This window comes from Tachysurus vachellii, chromosome 12 (assembly GCF_030014155.1).
Source record: "Tachysurus vachellii isolate PV-2020 chromosome 12, HZAU_Pvac_v1, whole genome shotgun sequence".
Classification (NCBI taxonomy): Eukaryota; Metazoa; Chordata; class Actinopteri; order Siluriformes; family Bagridae; genus Tachysurus; species Tachysurus vachellii.
The window spans coordinates 23,735,462-23,755,461 of NC_083471.1; the positions used below are offsets into that span (position 1 = coordinate 23,735,462).

At 39.8% G+C, this 20,000-nt stretch overlaps 2 protein-coding genes across 4 annotated transcripts in view; one reads left to right on the forward strand and one right to left on the reverse strand.

Moving 5' to 3' along the window:
- The window catches only part of fbxo21 (F-box protein 21), an 11,656-nt gene extending 8,103 nt beyond the window's left edge, over positions 1 to 3,553 (reverse strand). For all 3 annotated transcript variants that reach the window (XR_009649290.1, XR_009649291.1, XM_060883884.1), the window contains exon 1: positions 3,317 to 3,553. Coding sequence is in view for 1 of the 3 variants with exons in the window: in XM_060883884.1 (XP_060739867.1) it covers positions 3,317 to 3,531 (215 nt within the window). In the remaining 2 variants the exon portion in view is untranslated. The remainder of the gene's footprint in view (positions 1 to 3,316) is intronic.
- A 1,301-nt stretch (positions 3,554 to 4,854) lies between these two features.
- nf2a (NF2, moesin-ezrin-radixin like (MERLIN) tumor suppressor a) overlaps positions 4,855 to 20,000 on the forward strand; it is a 39,618-nt gene continuing 24,472 nt past the window's right edge. Inside the window, exons 1-3 of the mRNA XM_060883169.1 lie at positions 4,855 to 5,451; positions 17,426 to 17,551; positions 17,640 to 17,762. Of these exons, the coding sequence (XP_060739152.1) occupies positions 5,338 to 5,451; positions 17,426 to 17,551; positions 17,640 to 17,762 (363 nt within the window). The 5' untranslated portion in view covers positions 4,855 to 5,337. The remainder of the gene's footprint in view (positions 5,452 to 17,425; positions 17,552 to 17,639; positions 17,763 to 20,000) is intronic.

The following is a 20,000-nucleotide window of genomic DNA, read 5'->3' on the forward strand; positions in this document are numbered from 1 at the left end:
ACTGTACACATAATTGTTACTTCTTGCTGTACTGTACATAATTGTGTTACTTCTTGCTGCACTGTACACATAATTGTGTTACTCTTACTGTACTGTACACATAATTGTGTTACTTCTTGCTGCACTGTACACATAATTGTGTTACTTCTTACTGCACTGTACACATAATTGTGTTACTCTTACTGTACTGTACACATAATTGTGTTACTTCTTGCTGTACTGTACACAATTGTGTTACTCTTCTTGCTGCACTGTACACATAATTGTGTTACTCTTACTGTACTGTACACATAATTGTGTTACTTCTTGCTGTACTGTACATAATTGTGTTACTCTTCTTACTGCACTGTACACATAATTGTGTTACTCTTACTGTACTGTACACATAATTGTGTTACTTCTTGCTGCACTGTACACATAATTGTGTTACTTCTTACTGCACTGTACACATAATTGTGTTACTCTTACTGTACTGTACACATAATTGTGTTACTTCTTGCTGTACTGTACACAATTGTGTTACTCTTCTTGCTGCACTGTACACATAATTGTGTTACTTCTTACTGCACTGTACACATAATTGTCAATATGTACATAGTACTGATACTCCAGTATTATTATACACATCTCTGTTCACTCTGGGGCTCTGTATATGGTTCTCTCACTCATGTATTTCTTTATGGAGCTCTGTTACTGTTTATTTACTCTGGTAGAGATTGTACTGTACTGCTCGTCTCCTTTGTTAGTACTGTTCACAGTCCTGTTACTTGAAGTAATACTTTATGGAGCTCTGTTACTCTTGTAGTAATGTACATAGACCTGTTACTGCTCTGTTACTCCAGTAGTAATGTACATAGACCTGTTACTGCTCTGTTACTCCAGTAGTAATGTACATAGACCTGTTACTGCTCTGTTACTCCAGTAGTAATGTACATAGACCTGTTACTGCTCTGTTACTCTTGTAGTAATGTACATAGACCTGTTACTGCTCTGTTACTCCAGTAGTAATGTACATAGACCTGTTACTGCTCTGTTACTCTTGTAGTAATGTACATAGACCTGTTACTGCTCTGTTACTCTTGTAGTAATGTACATAGACCTGTTACTGCTCTGTTACTCCAGTAGTAATGTACATAGACCTGTTACTGCTCTGTTACTCCAGTAGTAATGTACATAGACCTGTTACTGCTCTGTTACTCCAGTAGTAATGTACATAGACCTGTTACTGCTCTGTTACTCCAGTAGTAATGTACATAGACCTGTTACTGCTCTGTTACTCCAGTAGTAATGTACATAGACCTGTTACTGCTCTGTTACTCCACTAGTACTGTACGTGGTTCTGTTACTGCTCTGTTATTCTGCTAGTAATCTACATGGTTCTCTTACTCCAGTATTAATGCACATGGTTCTGTTACTCTTGTATTGCACATAGTCCTGTTACTGCTCTGTTACTCTGGTAGTACTGTATGGTTATCTTACGCAAGTAGATAGTACATGGTTCTGTTACTGTTCTGTTACTTCTTACTGTACTGTACACATAATTGTGTTACTCTTACTGTACTGTACACATAATTGTGTTACTCTTCTTGCTGTACTGTACACATAATTGTTACTTCTTGCTGCACTGTACACATAATTGTGTTACTTCTTGCTGCACTGTACACATAATTGTGTTACTCTTCTTACTGCACTGTACACATAATTGTGTTACTCTTACTGTACTGTACACATAATTGTGTTACTTCTTGCTGTACTGTACACATAATTGTGTTACTTCTTGCTGTACTGTACACATAATTGTTACTTCTTGCTGTACTGTACATAATTGTGTTACTTCTTGCTGCACTGTACACATAATTGTGTTACTCTTACTGTACTGTACACATAATTGTGTTACTTCTTGCTGCACTGTACACATAATTGTGTTACTTCTTACTGCACTGTACACATAATTGTGTTACTCTTACTGTACTGTACACATAATTGTGTTACTTCTTGCTGTACTGTACACAATTGTGTTACTCTTCTTGCTGCACTGTACACATAATTGTGTTACTCTTACTGTACTGTACACATAATTGTGTTACTTCTTGCTGTACTGTACATAATTGTGTTACTCTTCTTACTGCACTGTACACATAATTGTGTTACTCTTACTGTACTGTACACATAATTGTGTTACTTCTTGCTGCACTGTACACATAATTGTGTTACTTCTTACTGCACTGTACACATAATTGTGTTACTCTTACTGTACTGTACACATAATTGTGTTACTTCTTGCTGTACTGTACACAATTGTGTTACTCTTCTTGCTGCACTGTACACATAATTGTGTTACTTCTTGCTGCACTGTACACATAATTGTGTTACTTCTTGCTGCACTGTACACATAATTGTGTTACTCTTACTGTACTGTACACATAATTGTGTTACTTCTTACTGCACTGTACACATAATTGTGTTACTCTTACTGTACTGTACACATAATTGTGTTACTTCTTACTGCACTGTACACATAATTGTGTTACTCTTACTGTACTGTACACATAATTGTGTTACTTCTTACTGCACTGTACACATAATTGTGTTACTTCTTGTTGCACTGTACACATAATTGTGTTACTCTTACTGTACTGTACACATAATTATGTTACTTCTTGCTGTACTGAACACATAATTGTGTTACTTCTTACTGTACTGTACACATAATTGTGTTACTTCTTGCTGCACTGTACACATAATTGTGTTACTCTTACTGTACTGTACACATAATTGTGTTACTCTTACTGTACTGTACACATAATTGTGTTACTCTTCTTGCTGTACTGTACACATAATTGTGTTACTTCTTGCTGTACTGTACACATAATTGTGTTACTTCTTGCTGTACTGTACATAATTGTGTTACTCTTACTGTACTGTACACATAATTGTGTTACTCTTCTTGCTGTACTGTACATAATTGTGTTACTCTTACTGTACTGTACACATAATTGTGTTACTCTTCTTGCTGTACTGTACACATAATTGTGTTACTCTTACTGTACTGTACACATAATTGTGTTACTTCTTGCTGTACTGTACACATAATTGTGTTACTTCTTGCTGTACTGTACACATAATTGTGTTACTTCTTGCTGTACTGTACATAATTGTGTTACTTGTTGTCTATCATATATAATGTCCGCTGGTGTCACTACATCTGATCAGTGTGTGTCCTGTTTTTAGTCCCGGGTTTAGACGACACAGCAGGTTTAAATGTGCACCACATTTAAGCAGTAATGCAGTGAGATGCAGACACATTGGAGGTCACCTGAGTTTGTACTGATGTCCCCAGACCTTCCCTCTGCTGTGACACACTTCATGAAGCCGTTTGCAGCAGCAGGACACGTTAGAAATATCGATGTGGCTCAATACGGGGAAACACAGAATATACTCTAAAAGCTCAGTCGGTAAATCCGTTAGTTTTTTAACGTAGGATTCTGATATGAATGAATTTGTTCCTGAGAGCCGCTCAGGCGTCGCCATCTTTTCTGTTTACTCCGATGACCTCATCGTCGAGACCACGCCTACTTTCTGCTGCAAGGGGCGGGGCTTCTACAGAATAGTATACTGTGTACTGCATTATTCATTATAGTATGTGAACACATACTATAACACATACATGCAATGTAAATACAGCAGTACAATGTTTCCCGTCATATATAAGTTTTTAGTACACAAAAAGTGTACTATTGTTTTTAATGATTTGGCTACAACACCAATTGTAAATAATCAGTTGCTGCTACTAGGGTCATGTACTTAAATTAAGTTACTTGTTACATGTTGTAGGTATATATATATATATATATATATATATATATATATATATATATATGTATATATATATACACCTACAACATTAATTTATTTATTACATCTTGTTGTTCCAACACTGGGTGTAATGCAGAAATGCGCCCTGGATCTCTCTCTCTCTCTCTCTCTCTCTCTCTCTCTCTGTCTCTCTCACACACACACACACACACATGCACAAACACACAGACACACACATACACACAGAAACACACATACACACAGACACACACATACACACAGACACACACATGCACACAGACACACACATGCACACAGACACACACACGCACAAACACACAGACACGCGCACACACACAAACACACACACACAGAGAGAGAGAGAGAGAGAGAGAGAGAGGTTTTCTACATTTTCTACATAATAGTGTCTTATAGTGTTACACATTATAAGTAAAGAACACCTTTAAAAACATTACAGCACACACACGGTTTTTGTGCACCATTTTTTTTTTAAGAATATAAATGATCTAAACTTTTCCCTGCTAACAGGAATGTTTATGTTTTTAATGTTTATGTAGTTTTTATTAATCTCTGATTTCCTTCATTTTCGTCCGCTTCCCTTATCCAGTTTGTATTTTTTCTTTTTCTTAGTAAAGCTGCATTTAAATACATAAATAAATAAATAAAGATATAAATAAATAAATAAATAGTGCTGTATAAATAAAGTTTATTATAATAAACTTTATAATAACAAATATATAATCAGTTATATATAAAATCTCATAAGGGTTTCTATTTCATTTCTTTTTAAACGCCGTTCAGTTTTTTTTTTTAATTATTATTATTATTAATCAGATTGCATTAATTTCACGATATTTCAAGTAAAATTATATTATGTATATATACAGTATGTATATATTTTTTTGCGGTCGGACAAATTCGTTGCGCATCAGCAGCGTGATCTTGATGCGCATCGGTGCAACCACACTACCGCTTGTGTTTATGTACCGTTCGTGAAACTGCGCATCAACAGTGGAAAGTTGATGTCTAGCTCGTTACCTGGCATGAGGAAATAAACCTATTTGCGTTCTTATTAGTATTATTACAGATATTAGTCATTGATATCGTGTTAGATGGTGTGGTGACTCTGTGGTATCGTATATCTGTCAATTACGGACTTTTTTAGTAGGATAAGTTAATTGTGTTAGCAACAAGTGTGGAGATTAACAAGTGGGTTTGTTAGCTAGCACTAAGCTAGCACTTAGCTAGCACTAAGCTAGCACTTAGCTAGCACTTAGCTAGCCCTAACCCCTGATAATGATGTTTTAAATAGTATTATTGAAAAAAAAAACAGAAACATATCTATTAATATGTAATAAAAACACTATAACTTAAAAGAACTAGACACTAGTAGTAACAGGCTGACAGTCACTGAGAAATGATGCTGTTTTTTCTCTTAAAAAACTAGATTAATTTTAAACTATCTTTAAACTCGCCTGTGGTAGTAAAAAAGCTCTGAAAATGGCAAATGTTCTGGGATTAAAGATGAGCCTGAATTCCTTAAGAAGGAAACAACCGAAGACTTTCAGTGTCAGGATTTTGTCCATGGATGCAGACCTGGAGTTCAGCTGTGAGGTGAGTTATGATGGAGATCTAGTTAGATCTTGTTCTCTACTTCATGCTGATGATCCTGTAGATCCATCATCTCAGGATCCTTCAGGATTAAAAACAAACATCTGGGACTGTTCTAATCTCTCATGAAACCCTGGATGGTGTTTTAAATCTGTACCATTTTATTTTTCTTCTAAGGCATCAGTAGAAATGTCTGCACTTTTTCTGTTCCTGTTTCCTGGTGTGTGTGAGCATCAAGATTACATCCATATAGAACTGATGTTAAACATTTTAATAGAATTTTACGGTGAAGCTTTTAAAGCTGTCTGCAGTGTCAAGGTCAAATCACACACACATTTGTGGAAAATAAACTCGCACGAGACGCTGATTATATCGAAACACCAGAGATAAAATGAAATAAAAAAGTTAAAGCCTTTTAGTCAGGTGTCATTAGTTCTGATTGAGAGCCGAAGCTCGTGTTTCGGTTGAACAGAGTTTTCCATATGAAGGAGATCGAACCTTAAATATCACACGTTTGTGGTTTTGCAGTAACGTAAGCCATGTCTATTAAAGTAGAGCAAATGAACTTAACAAACATACAGAGAGTAAAGGACTAGATTATAGGAAGAAGTACTGTGTGTGTGTGTGTGTGTGTGTGTGTGTGTGTGAAGATACCTGTGTGTGTGTGTGTGGTGTGTGAGTGAAGATACCTGTGTGTGTGAGTGTGTGTGAAGATACCTGTGTGTGTGTGTGTGTGTGTGTGTGAGTGAAGATACTTGTGTGTGTGTGTGTGGTGTGTGAGTGAAGATACCTGTGTGTGTGAGTGTGTGTGAAGATACCTGTGTGTGTGTGTGTGTGTGTGTGTGTGTGTGTGTGTGTGTGTGAAGATACCTGTGTGTGTGTGTGTGGTGTGTGAGTGAAGATACCTGTGTGTGTGAGTGTGTGTGAAGATACCTGTGTGTGTGTGTGTGTGTGTGTGAGTGAAGATACTTGTGTGTGTGTGAGTGAAGATACCTGTGTGTGTGAGTGAAGATACCTGTGTGTGTGAGTGAAGATACCTGTGTGTGTGAGTGAAGATACCTGTGTGTGTGAGTGAAGATACTTGTGTGTGTGAGTGAAGATACTTGTGTGTGTGTGTGTGTGTGTGTGTGTGTGAGTGAAGATACCTGTGTGTGTGTGAGTGAAGATACCTGTGTGTGTGAGTGAAGATACCTGTGTGTGTGTGAGTGAAGATACCTGTGTGTGTGTGAGTGAAGATACCTGTGTGTGTGTGTGAGTGAAGATACCTGTGTGTGTGTGTGAGTGAAGATACCTGTGTGTGTGTGTGTGAGTGAAGATACCTGTGTGTGTGTGTGAGTGAAGATACCTGTGTGTGTGTGTGAGTGAAGATACCTGTGTGTGTGTGTGTGAGTGAAGATACCTGTGTGTGTGTGTGAGTGAAGATACCTGTGTGTGTGTGTGAGTGAAGATACCTGTGTGTGTGTGTGTGAGTGAAGATACCTGTGTGTGTGTGTGAGTGAAGATACCTGTGTGTGTGTGTGAGTGAAGATACCTGTGTGTGTGTGTGAGTGAAGATACCTGTGTGTGTGTGTGAGTGAAGATACGTGTGTGTGTGTGAGTGAAGATACTTGTGTGTGTGTGAGTGAAGATACTTGTGTGTGTGTGAGTGAAGATACTTGTGTGTGTGTGAGTGAAGATACTTGTGTGTGTGTGAGTGAAGATACTTGTGTGTGTGTGAGTGAAGATACTTGTGTGTGTGTGAGTGAAGATACTTGTGTGTGTGTGTGAGTGAAGATACCTGTGTGTGTGTGAGTGAAGATACCTGTGTGTGTGTGTGAGTGAAGATACCTGTGTGTGTGTGTGAGTGAAGATACTTGTGTGTGTGTGAGTGAAGATACCTGTGTGTGTGTGAGTGAAGATTCCTGTGTGTGTGTGTGAGTGAAGATTCCTGTGTGTGTGTGTGAGTGAAGATTCCTGTGTGTGTGTGTGAGTGAAGATTCCTGTGTGTGTGTGAGTGAAGATTCCTGTGTGTGTGTGAGTGAAGATTCCTGTGTGTGTGTGAGTGAAGATTCCTGTGTGTGTGTGTGAGTGAAGATTCCTGTGTGTGTGTGTGAGTGAAGATTCCTGTGTGTGTGTGAGTGAAGATTCCTGTGTGTGTGTGAGTGAAGATTCCTGTGTGTGTGTGAGTGAAGATTCCTGTGTGTGTGTGAGTGAAGATTCCTGTGTGTGTGTGAGTGAAGATTCCTGTGTGTGTGTGAGTGAAGATTCCTGTGTGTGTGTGAGTGAAGATACCTGTGTGTGTGTGTGTGAGTGAAGATACCTGTGTGTGTGTGTGAGTGAAGATACCTGTGTGTGTGTGTGTGAGTGAAGATACCTGTGTGTGTGTGTGTGAGTGAAGATACCTGTGTGTGTGTGTGTGTGTGTGAGTGAAGATACCTGTGTGTGTGTGTGTGAGTGAAGATACCTGTGTGTGTGTGTGTGAGTGAAGATACCTGTGTGTGTGTGTGTGTGAGTGAAGATACCTGTGTGTGTGTGTGTGTGAGTGAAGATACCTGTGTGTGTGTGAGTGAAGATTCCTGTGTGTGTGTGAGTGAAGATTCCTGTGTGTGTGTGAGTGAAGATTCCTGTGTGTGTGTGAGTGAAGATTCCTGTGTGTGTGTGAGTGAAGATTCCTGTGTGTGTGTGAGTGAAGATTCCTGTGTGTGTGTGAGTGAAGATACCTGTGCGTGTGCGTGTGTGAGTGAAGATACCTGTGTGTGTGTGAGTGAAGATACCTGTGTGTGTGTGTGTGTGAGTGAAGATACCTGTGTGTGTGTGTGAGTGAAGATACCTGTGTGTGTGTGTGTGAGTGAAGATACCTGTGTGTGTGTGTGTGAGTGAAGATACCTGTGTGTGTGTGTGAGTGAAGATACCTGTATGTATGAAGATAGCTGTGTGTGTGTGTGTGTGAAGATACTTGTGTGTGTGTGTGTGAAGATAGCTGTGTGTGTGTGAGTGAAGATACCTGTGTGTGTGAGTGTGTGAGTGAAGATACCTGTGTGTGTGAGTGTGTGAGTGAAGATACCTGTGTGTGTGAGTGTGTGAGTGAAGATACCTGTGTGTGTGAGTGTGTGAGTGAAGATACCTGTGTGTGTGAGTGTGTGAGTGAAGATACCTGTGTGTGTGTGTGAGTGAAGATACCTGTGTGTGTGTGTGAGTGAAGATACCTGTGTGTGTGTGTGTGATTAAAGATACCTGTGTGTGTGTGTGAGTGAAGATTCCTGTGTGTGTGTGAGTGAAGATACCTGTGTGTGTGTGTGTGTGTGTGTGTGTGTGTGTGATTAAAGATACCTGTGTGTGTGTGTGTGTGTGTGTGTGTGTGTGATTAAAGATACCTGTGTGTGTGTGAGTAAAGATACCTGATTCGAGGTGTCCATGTTCAGCCGAATTACTTCTCCCTACATTTTCCCAGTGTTTAATGGTATCTTTTGCTATTAAGTTGGATATTCTGGTGATATTTTGCCCAGATTGCTCACTGATCCCAGTGTCCTACTAATCACCGGTGTGATGAACTACTGATCTCAGTATAGAGAGAGAATGATATGTGACACTATGTGATGTTTATTTCCCTGAACTGGCTGAACATGGGCTTTTTTTTTGAGGTGCGCGTCGGCATCCCACGGTGATCTGTACCAACTGTATCGGTTGAAGTGTTTAGAGTCTGAGTTTGGAAAAAAGGACGACTTATGGTAGGATAAAAGGTGTGATGAAGAAGACATCTTGATGCTGCACTGTGGGTACAGTTGCCTTCTGTTATCACACATACGGTGATTCGATCACCAAGAGGCGTTCCTTCTGGTTCCTACCGGTCGCCATGGTAATAAGGTTGAAATCGACTCCAGCTCAGTCTGTGAACCAAATCTGTGAAAAGTCAGAGGCAGTTAAAAACAATGTGTAAATCAGTTGAATATGTGAGACTCCTTTTTATTTATTTATTTATTTATTTATTTATTTATTTTTTACACGTGACCTGTGTTTGAGGGACAGGAAGGAGCAGGCTCTTGCGTGTATTATTGATACACAACACAGCCTGCTGTAGACTTTGGAAGCAAGTGTTTATGTCATGTTCCCTTGACTTTTTCTTGTGTATCCTGAACAAAAAGGGAACAGATGGAGGAAGTGGCTTGTGTCTCTGTCCTCTTGACCGTGTCCTTCTGTTCATCTGTCCTTCATTCTGCTCTTCTTCTGACTCGCCCATTAATCCACCAACTGACTCGAAAAACTTTTTTTGTAGTTTCGTTCGACAGGAAAGGTCACATTTTGGAATTTTGGAATGTTCTTAAGCATTCTTTCTGATATGAACACACACACACACGTTTTTTACCGCGTTGGAAGCGTCTGTCTGGTTCAGCTCATTGTTTCAGTACATAAGATATTTGAAATCAGAAATAAACACTGGTGTGTTTTTAATCTGTAAAAAGATGAAAATAAAGTGACGTTTAATAGTCAGATGGAATCAGACTTAACACACTGGCGATGGTTAGGGATGTGAAAAGATTATTGTGTTATGACAAAGTGCCGCTGACATTTTTCTTGTCTAACTGTGTGTGTGTAAGAGTGCATGTGTGCAAGAGTGTGTGTGTGTTTGTGTGCCTGTGGTCCTGATGGATGATGTCAATGTGCGTGTGTGTTTATATACCTGTCTGTATGAGTGAATGTGTATGTTGTCCTAATGCATGGGGTGCACGCATGAGTGTGTGTGGTGTGTGTGTGCGTGCACGAGAGTGTGTGTGTTTGTATGTGCATGTGTGGTCCTTATGGGCGATTTATGAGTGAGTGTGTATGTTGTCCTAATGGATTGTGTGTGCCTGTGTGTGCGCGCGCATGAGAGTGTGTATGTGTGTGTGTATGTGTGTGTGTATGTGTGTGTGTCTGTGTGTCTGTGTGTGTGTCTGTGTGTATGTATGTGTATGTATGTGTATGTATGTATGTGTCTGTGTGTGTGTCTGTGTGTGTATGTATGTGTATGTATGTGTGTGTCTGTGTGTGTGTATGTGTCTGTGTGTGTGTGACGGACAGTGTGTAGTCCTGATAGATGGAGTATTCCCGCCCCATGCTCAGTATTCCCAGGACAGTCTCCGGCTCCACACTCAGGTGCTTGCTGAAGATGAATAAATGAAGGCTGAATGATGATGAGAAGAATCTGCAGTGCAGTCTGCACACTCACCTCTAGGTGGCAGCATGTCTTTAGAAGAAACTCTCCTTCCTTTTTCCTCACTGCAGCACACACTTGAGATTTCATCTTTATCATTAGTTCGGTTACAAGCACAAACATAACAGCATTTCACACATTTACACATCCTTATCCTAGATTTTTCACGCCGGGCTTTAACCAGAGGCGGTGCTGGAAATCTATGGTTTTTTTTCTTTGGGGTTCCAGGATGATGGAAACATCTGCTGAGCTAAGAGCGACCGCAGGGCCGTGATTAAGACCGTCGCGTGGAGAGTGAAGCTGTGCCCTGAAACCAGAGAAAATAAATGATGCAAAATGGTTCTGGACAAAGAGTGTGTGCTGTGATTTCCCCAACGTGAACGCTAAGCTTAGCAGGAAGTGTTTGTTTAGTGACGCGAGCTGTAGTAGTGTAATGGTGTTTTAATTACAGTGAGCGTGAGCAAACTGTGTGTGCAGTCAGTTGAAGGAGATGAATTTTTTTTCCCCCACTAGAGTGTGCATTTGCTTTATCAAAGCCTCTAAGTGTGTGTGTGTGTTTGTGTGTGAGTGTGTGTGTGTGTCAGTGTGCGCAAAGATAAACATAAAAAAATAACTTATTGTCAAAGCTGCTGTTCTAGAAAATGAATCAATGTTTTTTGATCAATCAGAACAGGGAATTGAAAGTTCAAAACCAAATCAACATACACACACACACACACACACACACACACACATTGATAGCCTCAGATTACTGTTCTTGGCTGACAGGAGAGGAACCTGATGTAGTGTTCTGCTGTTGTAGCTCGTCCACCTCAAGGGTCGATGTTTTGTTCACGCTGAGATGCTTTTCTGCTCACCACGGCGGTAAAGAGTGATTACTTGAGTTACTATAAACGTCCTGACTGTCCGTCCGGTCTGCTCTGGTCTCTCAACAACAAGCCGTTTCATCGTGCCCGCACTAGGACAGTCACCCAGACTTTTTCTTCATTCTGATGTTTGATGTAAAGTTTATCTACAGCTCTTGACCTGTTTTTACGTGATTTCATGTATTGTGCTGCTATCACGGGATTGGCCAATTAGATAACTGTACAACCGAGTAGGTGTCCAAGTGTTCCTGTTAAAGTTCCTATTAAAATCCTGTAAAACGGCCGTGTTAAACTTTCACTAGTCGCAATAAACAGCTTGCAGCTCGCAGCAATCGATGGGCTCTGTTGAAGTGAGTCACGGTCTCTTCGAGGAGATCGAGGGTTCTTGTTCCTGATGAATGCTGTTTGCTACCAACGAATCACAAAGGTTTGGTAATCGGATCTGATCACGTCAGTGTGTGATACTGTAGATAACATGCACTTTATGTCTGACCACGTCGCAGATTTAGATCCAGATCTGGAACCCCACTGCTTATTTACTCCACTCCGGTCTCCTGGGAAGCTTTTCCACTAGATGTTAGAGATTGTGTGACTGTGTGGATTTGTGTTCATTCAGCTAAGAGCATTAGTGAGATCAGACACTGATACCAGGTGATGAGGTCTGGGGTTTAGTCAGTGTTCCAGTTCATCCCAAAGGTGTTCAGTGGGGTTGAGTCAGAGTCAGGGCTCTGTTCAGGACACACGGGTTCTTCAACTCCGACCTTAACGTCCACGAAGGACACTCGAGTTCCTTCACTCCGACCGTGGTGAGCTTTGTGCACAGGTGCCTTGTCACGTCGCAGCGAGTTTGGGTCTCGAACTTCCACTGAAGTCAAATTGTAAAGCTAAGGTAGACCAAGGCTTTCTTTGTGTCCAATTTTTTGTGATGCTCATCATGAAGCATCCTGATACGTTTAGCCTTCTGGTGTACGGATCCTTTTTTTGGATCGTATGCGTTCTTGATGGCTCATTAGCACCCGGAAGAAAAAACACGAGCACGCTTAATTGGACAAACCCTGAACGGTACATCGCCATCTGTAAACAATAAACCAGATGGAAACACACCTACAAGAGATCCTGGTGATGTGATTGTTAATGACGTTGACAGTGCGGCATTTCGCTCGACTGAATGCACGACTTTTTCTTATCACCTCAGAGTTAGGAATGAACTCTGACAAGATGAACTACAAAACCAGAAACCTCCATCCACGCTAATGAGCTCGCTAGCTGGCTACAATTTTAACCTCTTATTCTATTCGGCCAGAAACACATCCCAAGTAAGTTGCTGTTTTGATGAAGCAGGGATTTTTCTCAGAATTACCTACAAGAGCAAGTTTAGATGTCTACAATGCTTTTTTTGCCTAATTTTGGTGATGTGGTAGCTCAGTGGTTAAGGTGTTGGACTACTGATCAGAAGGTCATGGGTTCGTACCCCAGGACAATCTGTCACTGCTGGGCCCCTGAGCAAGGCTCTTAACCCTCAATTGCTCAGTTGTAAGTCACTCTGGATAAGTGTGTCTGCTAAATGCTGTAAATGTAAATGTATTTAATTTGACAATTGTATAATTTGTTCACACAAGTTAGTGTTGGTGCGATATTAAAAAAACAAAACAACTAAAAGGTTGATAAAAAGTGCAAAATAATAGAAGGTGCTGGATCAAGCGGTGCTGGATTTTTCTAATCTTATGATGACGGAATCCATTTTTGTTGAAATTTGCAGTTATTAATGTGATAACATTACAGATGGAACTATAAAGAGAGTCCATAAGGTCAGGAAATCTATTCACTCACTCACTCACTCACTCATTCATTTTCTACCGCTTATCTGAACTACCTCGGGTCACGGGGAGCCTGTGCCTATCTCAGGCGTCATTGGGCATCAGGGCAGGATACACCCTGGACGGAGTGCCAACCCATCGCAGGGCACACACACACACTCTCATTCACTCACGCAATCACACACTACGGACAATTTTTTCAGAGATTCCAATCAACCTACCATGCATGTCTTTGGACCGGGGGAGGAAACCGGAGTACCTGGAGGAAACCCCCGAGGCACGGGGAGAACATGCAAACTCCACACACACAAGGTGGAGGTGGGAATCAAACCCCCAAACCTGGAGGTGTGAGGCGAACGTGCTAACCACTAATCCACCGTGCCGCCCCGAAATCTATTCAGTGTTGTGTTTATTATTTACAACATTCGCCGTCCTTCACGGTTTTACAGATTTTGCCAGACGTATTCGGACGAATAAAATCAAGTTTCTTTCTTCAGGCCTTATTTCCTATCCCTGAATTTGTGTGTGTGTGTTTTGAAAAGACATCAGAGATTTTTTTACTTCAAGAAGATTTCCATAATATGAAAAGGAATATTTGGAACTCTTTGACTTGAACATTGAATTCCAAAATGTTGTCTCGCCTAAATACTGATGCAACTTATAGATCCGAGTCTCCAACTCTGGTGGGGGAAAAAAGAAAAGAAAGCACAAAACATCCTGGTTAATCCACAGCATTTGAAATAAAGTACCTAAGAAGGCAATAAGGACGGTTTCATTGTCTCTTCTATCTCATTATTTTATTATCTTGTTACCGCACATTACCAAGTAGTGGTGATTAATTAGTTGTTTAATTCCCACTTAATTATCTCATTGCCTCAGGCTACCAAGTCATGCAAACCACATAACTGTCTCTCGTAAATCTCATTACTAAATAATGGGGATGAACTAATAGTCTTATTTTTATGAATTATGTTATCTCACATTACTAAGTAGTGGTGACAGAATAATGATGACGTAACGGTCTTATCTTCTCTCATTATTAACAGTGGAGATAACTTAATTGTCTTGTTCCAATGACATACTTATCTTATCTCACTTTACTAATAGTGGGGACGACTTAATTATCTCATTCTTATGGCTTAATAATCTCTTTACCTCACATTGATAAAGGATTGTCTCGTTTCTATGAATTAATTTTCTTGTTATTTACAGTTTGGGTGACTTAAGTCATGGGAACAAGACGATTATATTGTTATCTCACATTACTGACAGGGAGGATGACTTAATTATCTCATGGCTTAATAAGCTCTTTACCTCACATTGATGAGGAATTAGGATGAACTAATTGTCTCCTTTCCCTGACTTAATTATCTTGATAAAACTCAATTATTTTTATTGGAACGAGACAGTTATCTCGTTCGCTCACATTACTAATAGTGGAGACGACTTGTCTCGTTCTCATGACTTATCTCGCATTACTAACACCAAAGACAACTTAAGTAACGGGAACGAGATAATCTTATCTCGCATTGCTAATTATGGGGATGACTTAATTATCTCATTCTTATGGCTTAATTATCTCATTACCTCACATTATCGCCTCGTTTCCATGACTTTTATCTCATACTTATCTCAGATACTAAGTAGTAGGTAAAAGTTAATGAAAGTCCCAACTACTTAGTAATCTGAGATAACGAGACGAGCGAGTATTTATCAAATTACTTAACTGCCTCGTTCCCGTGACTTAATGATCTTTTTATCTTTGTTATGAGAAGGATGTCATTTTTTTTTCAGTCCCACTACCTCACCTTACTAAGTCAGTACAACCTTACGTACGCTTATTAAATGCCGAAGCTTTCGGATCACGTACTCGTGTTAACACGTGACGCCTCTCGTCGTTATTTTATTAAGCTGTCTGCGGGTAGATGCTAGAAACCGAGTCGGGTTCCTAAGCATCTGTTTGTTTGCTCTTCCGAAGCCGAATAATTTACTCAGATAACCGTTTCACTAAAGAGTAAGCAGCTCATTTGCGTCTTCAGCCATATGGCCTGATGTCCTGGTGGTTCACGTCTCTGGCTGAAAAATGCCTCCTTAGTAAATGGAAGTCGCTTCTCTTCATCCCATGCGGATGGTTTTGTTGTGCTGAGAAAGCAGTCTGTTGTTTTTTTTTTTTTCCCCTAACCAATATGATGTATTCTGTTTACACTCCATCTCTCAGCATGTATTTCATTTCAGACAAATTTCAATAATTCATATATCAATCTTGAGTGCAAAAATTAGCACACCCCCCCTCGGACGCTAATAAACATCGATCACCAAGATCGGTTTTTACGGCTTATCTAAAATTCTGTGTTTGTTTAATGTTGTTTTTCTGTTGAATCTGAAGACAAGTCCTTATTGACAAGCTTCATATTCGAAAGCTATTTATTCGAACGTGCCTCATTAAGCTGTTTAATGACAAAACTGTCAGCACGCATTTACTGTGTTGAGCCTGATTTAAGGCATGAGAAGCTTTAACATGCTCGAGCTCTCAAAGCAGTTGGCTGTGAGAAGGAAAACAACTCTCAGACAACTTTAGCAAAAAATATATATATAAATAAATTAATAATTCAGCAAAAGCCGGAGAAGGGGATTAAAAGTGTACAGAGGCTGAGACCAAGAGTGAAAACCATCACAAATGGAAGAAAATTAGATATAAAGTCATGAGCTCGGAGTGGAAGAAACGCAAAAAATCCTAAACAAACAAGAGAAAAATATTTTCATTTGTTTACTATCATGATATTGGTCTCTGTTTTTGTTTTCTGGGGAAATCTTCTGGATTTTTTTCTAATAAAATGGTCTCTGTTCTTTTCTCCAATAAATAAGAGCTTTTTATTCCGTTCTCCAAAAAAGTACCAAATTTAAATGGTCTCTTTTTTTTGTCCTCAAATAAAACTGGTCTTTATTCTGTTCTCAAAAAAAAATCATTCTCCAATAAATTCTGTTCTCCAAAATTAACACCATGTAATAAAATGTTCTCCATTCTGTCCTCCAAAATTAACACCGTGTAATAAAATGTTCTCCAAAACGAACACCATGTAATAAAATGTTCTCCATTCTGTTCTCCAAAATTAACACCATGTAATAAAATGTTCTCCATTCTGTCCTCCAAAATTAACACCGTGTAATAAAATGTTCTCCAAAACAAACACCATGTAATAAAATGTTCTCCATTCTGTCCTCCAAAATTAACACCGTGTAATAAAATGTTCTCCAAAACAAACACCATGTAATAAAATGTTCTCCATTCTGTCCTCCAAAATTAACACTGTGTAATAAAATGTTCTCCAAAACAAACACCATGTAATAAAATGTTCTCCATTCTGTTCTCCAAAATTAACACCATGTAATAAAATGTTCTCCATTCTGTCCTCCAAAATTAACACCGTGTAATAAAATGTTCTCCAAAACAAACACCATGTAATAAAATGTTCTCCATTCTGTTCTCCAAAATTAACACCATGTAATAAAATGTTCTCCAAAACAAACACCATGTAATAAAATGTTCTCCATTCTGTTCTCTCAAATTAACAGCATGTAATAAAATGTTCTCCAAAACAATCAGCAAGTAAAATGTTCTCTATTCTGTTTGACAAGCAAACATTCTTCGATAATCTGTTCTTTATTCTGTCCTCCAAAATTAACACCATATAATAAAATGTTCTCCATTCTGTCCTCCAAAATTAACACCATGTAATAAAATGTTCTCCATTCTGTTCTCTCAAATTAACACCATGTAATAAAATGTTCTCCAAAACAATCAGCAAGTAAAATGTTCTCTATTCTGTTTGACAAGCAAACATTCTTCTATAAACTGTTCTTTATTCTGTTCTCCAAAATTAACTTTATCTAATTAAATGCTCTCCAGGAATATTATCCAACCTAATGTTGTTCATGCTGCTCTCTCAAAACAAACATACTCCAGTTAAATGTTCTCCATTCTGTCCTCCAAAAAAAAAAGTCCTCTAATAAATTGTTCTCTGTTCTGTTCTTCTGTAATGTAAAATGTTTTTAGTTCTGGTTTACAATAAAATTCTGGTTCATTCTGTCCTCCAGTAAAAACGTTGCTTCTCTTTGCTTTGTAGGTGAAGTGGAAAGGGAAGACTCTGTTTGAGCTGGTATGCAGAACGTTGGGGCTCCGAGAAACGTGGTTCTTCGGCTTGCAGTACATCGTCAAAGACACAGTGGCCTGGCTGAAGATGGATAAGAAGGTAATAATCATTTGATTAATAACCCAGAGAACATGGTTTCTAGAGCAGGGGAGGTTCTGTTTGAACTGGTATTACTGTTTTTTGGCAGGTTTTAGACCAAGATGTTCCTAAACAGGAACCCATCGTGTTGAGCTTCCTGGCAAAGTTTTACCCAGAAAACGCTGAGGAGGAGCTCGTCCAGGATATCACACAGCATCTCTTCTTTCTACAGGTCAGTATTGCACTAAAGCACTGCAGTGAGAAGGTCACCGTCTCCATCACAGGTTTAAATGACACCAGTGACAGTTTAGTTTGCTGTCAGGTTGTCATGGTGTAGAGAAGCTGTTAGGGTGCAATGGAATATGCGTTTTGATGTCTAATTGTCAGAATCACCTTTAATCTATGCTTATTCTTTATATTTTTATCTTATCATGTACAGTTTTGTCCTGTCCACTAATGTCCATCCCATTCCAGTCCACTCCAAATCCAGTCCAGTCCATTCCAAATCCAGTCTAGTCGAGTCCACTCCACTCCAAATCCAATCGAGTCCAGTCCACTCCAAATCCAATCGAGTCCAGTCCACTCCAAATCCAATCCAGTCCAGTCCACTCCAAATCGAGTCCAGTCCAGTTCATTCCATTCCATTCCATTCTAATCCAGTCCAGTCCACTCCACTCCAAATCCAGTCCAGTCCAGTCCACTCCACTCCAAATCCAATCCAGTCCAGTCCGCTCCAAATCTAATCCAGTCCAGTCCAGTCCACTCCAAATCCAATTCAGTCCAGTCCAGTCCATTCCAAATCCAATCCAGTCCAGTCCACTCCAAATCCAATCCAGTCCAGTCCACTCCAAATCGAGTCCAGTCCAGTCCAGTTCATCCCATTCCATTCCATTCCATTCTAATCCAATCCAGTCCAGTCCAAATCCAGTCCACTCCATCCCAATTCCAAACAAGTCCATCCCAATCCATCCTATCCCGATCCAATAAATCACCTCAATCTAGTCCAACCATTCCAAATCATCCCAGTCATTCTATTCCAGTCTGTCCAAATACATTCCTTCCCTATCCACTTTATCCAAAGCAGTCCAATCCAACCTTTCCCAATCTAATCCATCATCCCAATATAGTCCATCCATTCCAATCCATCTCAATCCTTCAATTCCAATCCATCCAAATCAATCCAATCCATCCGTCCCAAGCCAATCCATTACATTTTTTTCCCAATACACCATCCATTCCAGAATATACCAATCCCTCATCCCAGTCCAATCCATCCCAGTCTGGAATTTGGGTGTTTCTGAAGTGGAACTTGATGTGGACTTCTGCTGACTTAACATTCGATGTGCTGCACAGTCTCAGTTGCTTTTCTTCTCAACGTGGATGTAAAGAGCAGAACTTTTCATTTCACAGATGTCATAGTGCTTGTCTTCAGCGATCAGGTTCATATTTATACTGTAGCTACATCTTAAGGAGCAGAAAAGTAGTTTGAACCCATCTTCTAATCTCAGCTGATCCTTCATTGAAACAAATGCGTTCATTTGATAAAAGTTCTCATAAGGCCCTCGTTAATGCATCATTAGCCTCAATTTCTACCATGTTTCTACATCGGTGTACAAGTACCGTTCTGTTATCATGCACACTCGAGCTCAGACTTAGTCCTTCAGATCCTTCGTGAACTTGTTGCTCGGGAGAAAGACCACTTCACATCATCTGCACAACTGTTCTGAGAAGTAAACAGGTCCATAATAACGATTCCCGGCTTGCATTACTGCAGTGCAGCAACTGTCAGAGAACTCCTCAGGCTCCTTTTTTTTATTCTAATCTCATCTGGAGTGACAGATTTTCTCTTTGTTTTGCCCTCACAGCTGAAATCTCTCAGGCTTTAAGGCTAACTTTGCGATCCGGCAGCTCATGTTCGTCCTCTTTTCTTCTCTCACCTGTCTAAGCCTCTGTTTCTTCTCGTGAAGACGGGTGTCCTCTGAGGTCCCGATAACCTCGGCAAAGTGCAGAGCTCCCTCCAAGAGAAAAGATGTGCCTCAGTTTTTTTTTTTTTGTTGTTGTTTTATCTTCACCATCAAGTCCTCTGAGACTTTAAATGCATTAGGACACTGAAGCTATGAAGCTGGTCATTGATGGAACTCTTTCTGTAAATCACAAACGCTTATCTGTAAAACAGGGCTTTTCAAAAACGAACCTTTTCCCAGCAAAGCAATCAACACCTTCTGATCAACTGATCGATTCTATTGATTACTTCATCATACCAACATGATGCAACACGATTAGCCGTACTTAAAGGCAGGGTCTCGGTTGTTTGAAAGCCAATGTTGACATTTGAAATCACCAAAACAAACACGCCCCTAACCCAAATGGGTCCCACCCTTGTATTGATAGCTCCGCCCACACATACATACGTAACCCAGGCAATTAATGGAAAGAAATGTGTCTTTATCATAGCTGAAGGGAAGAACAA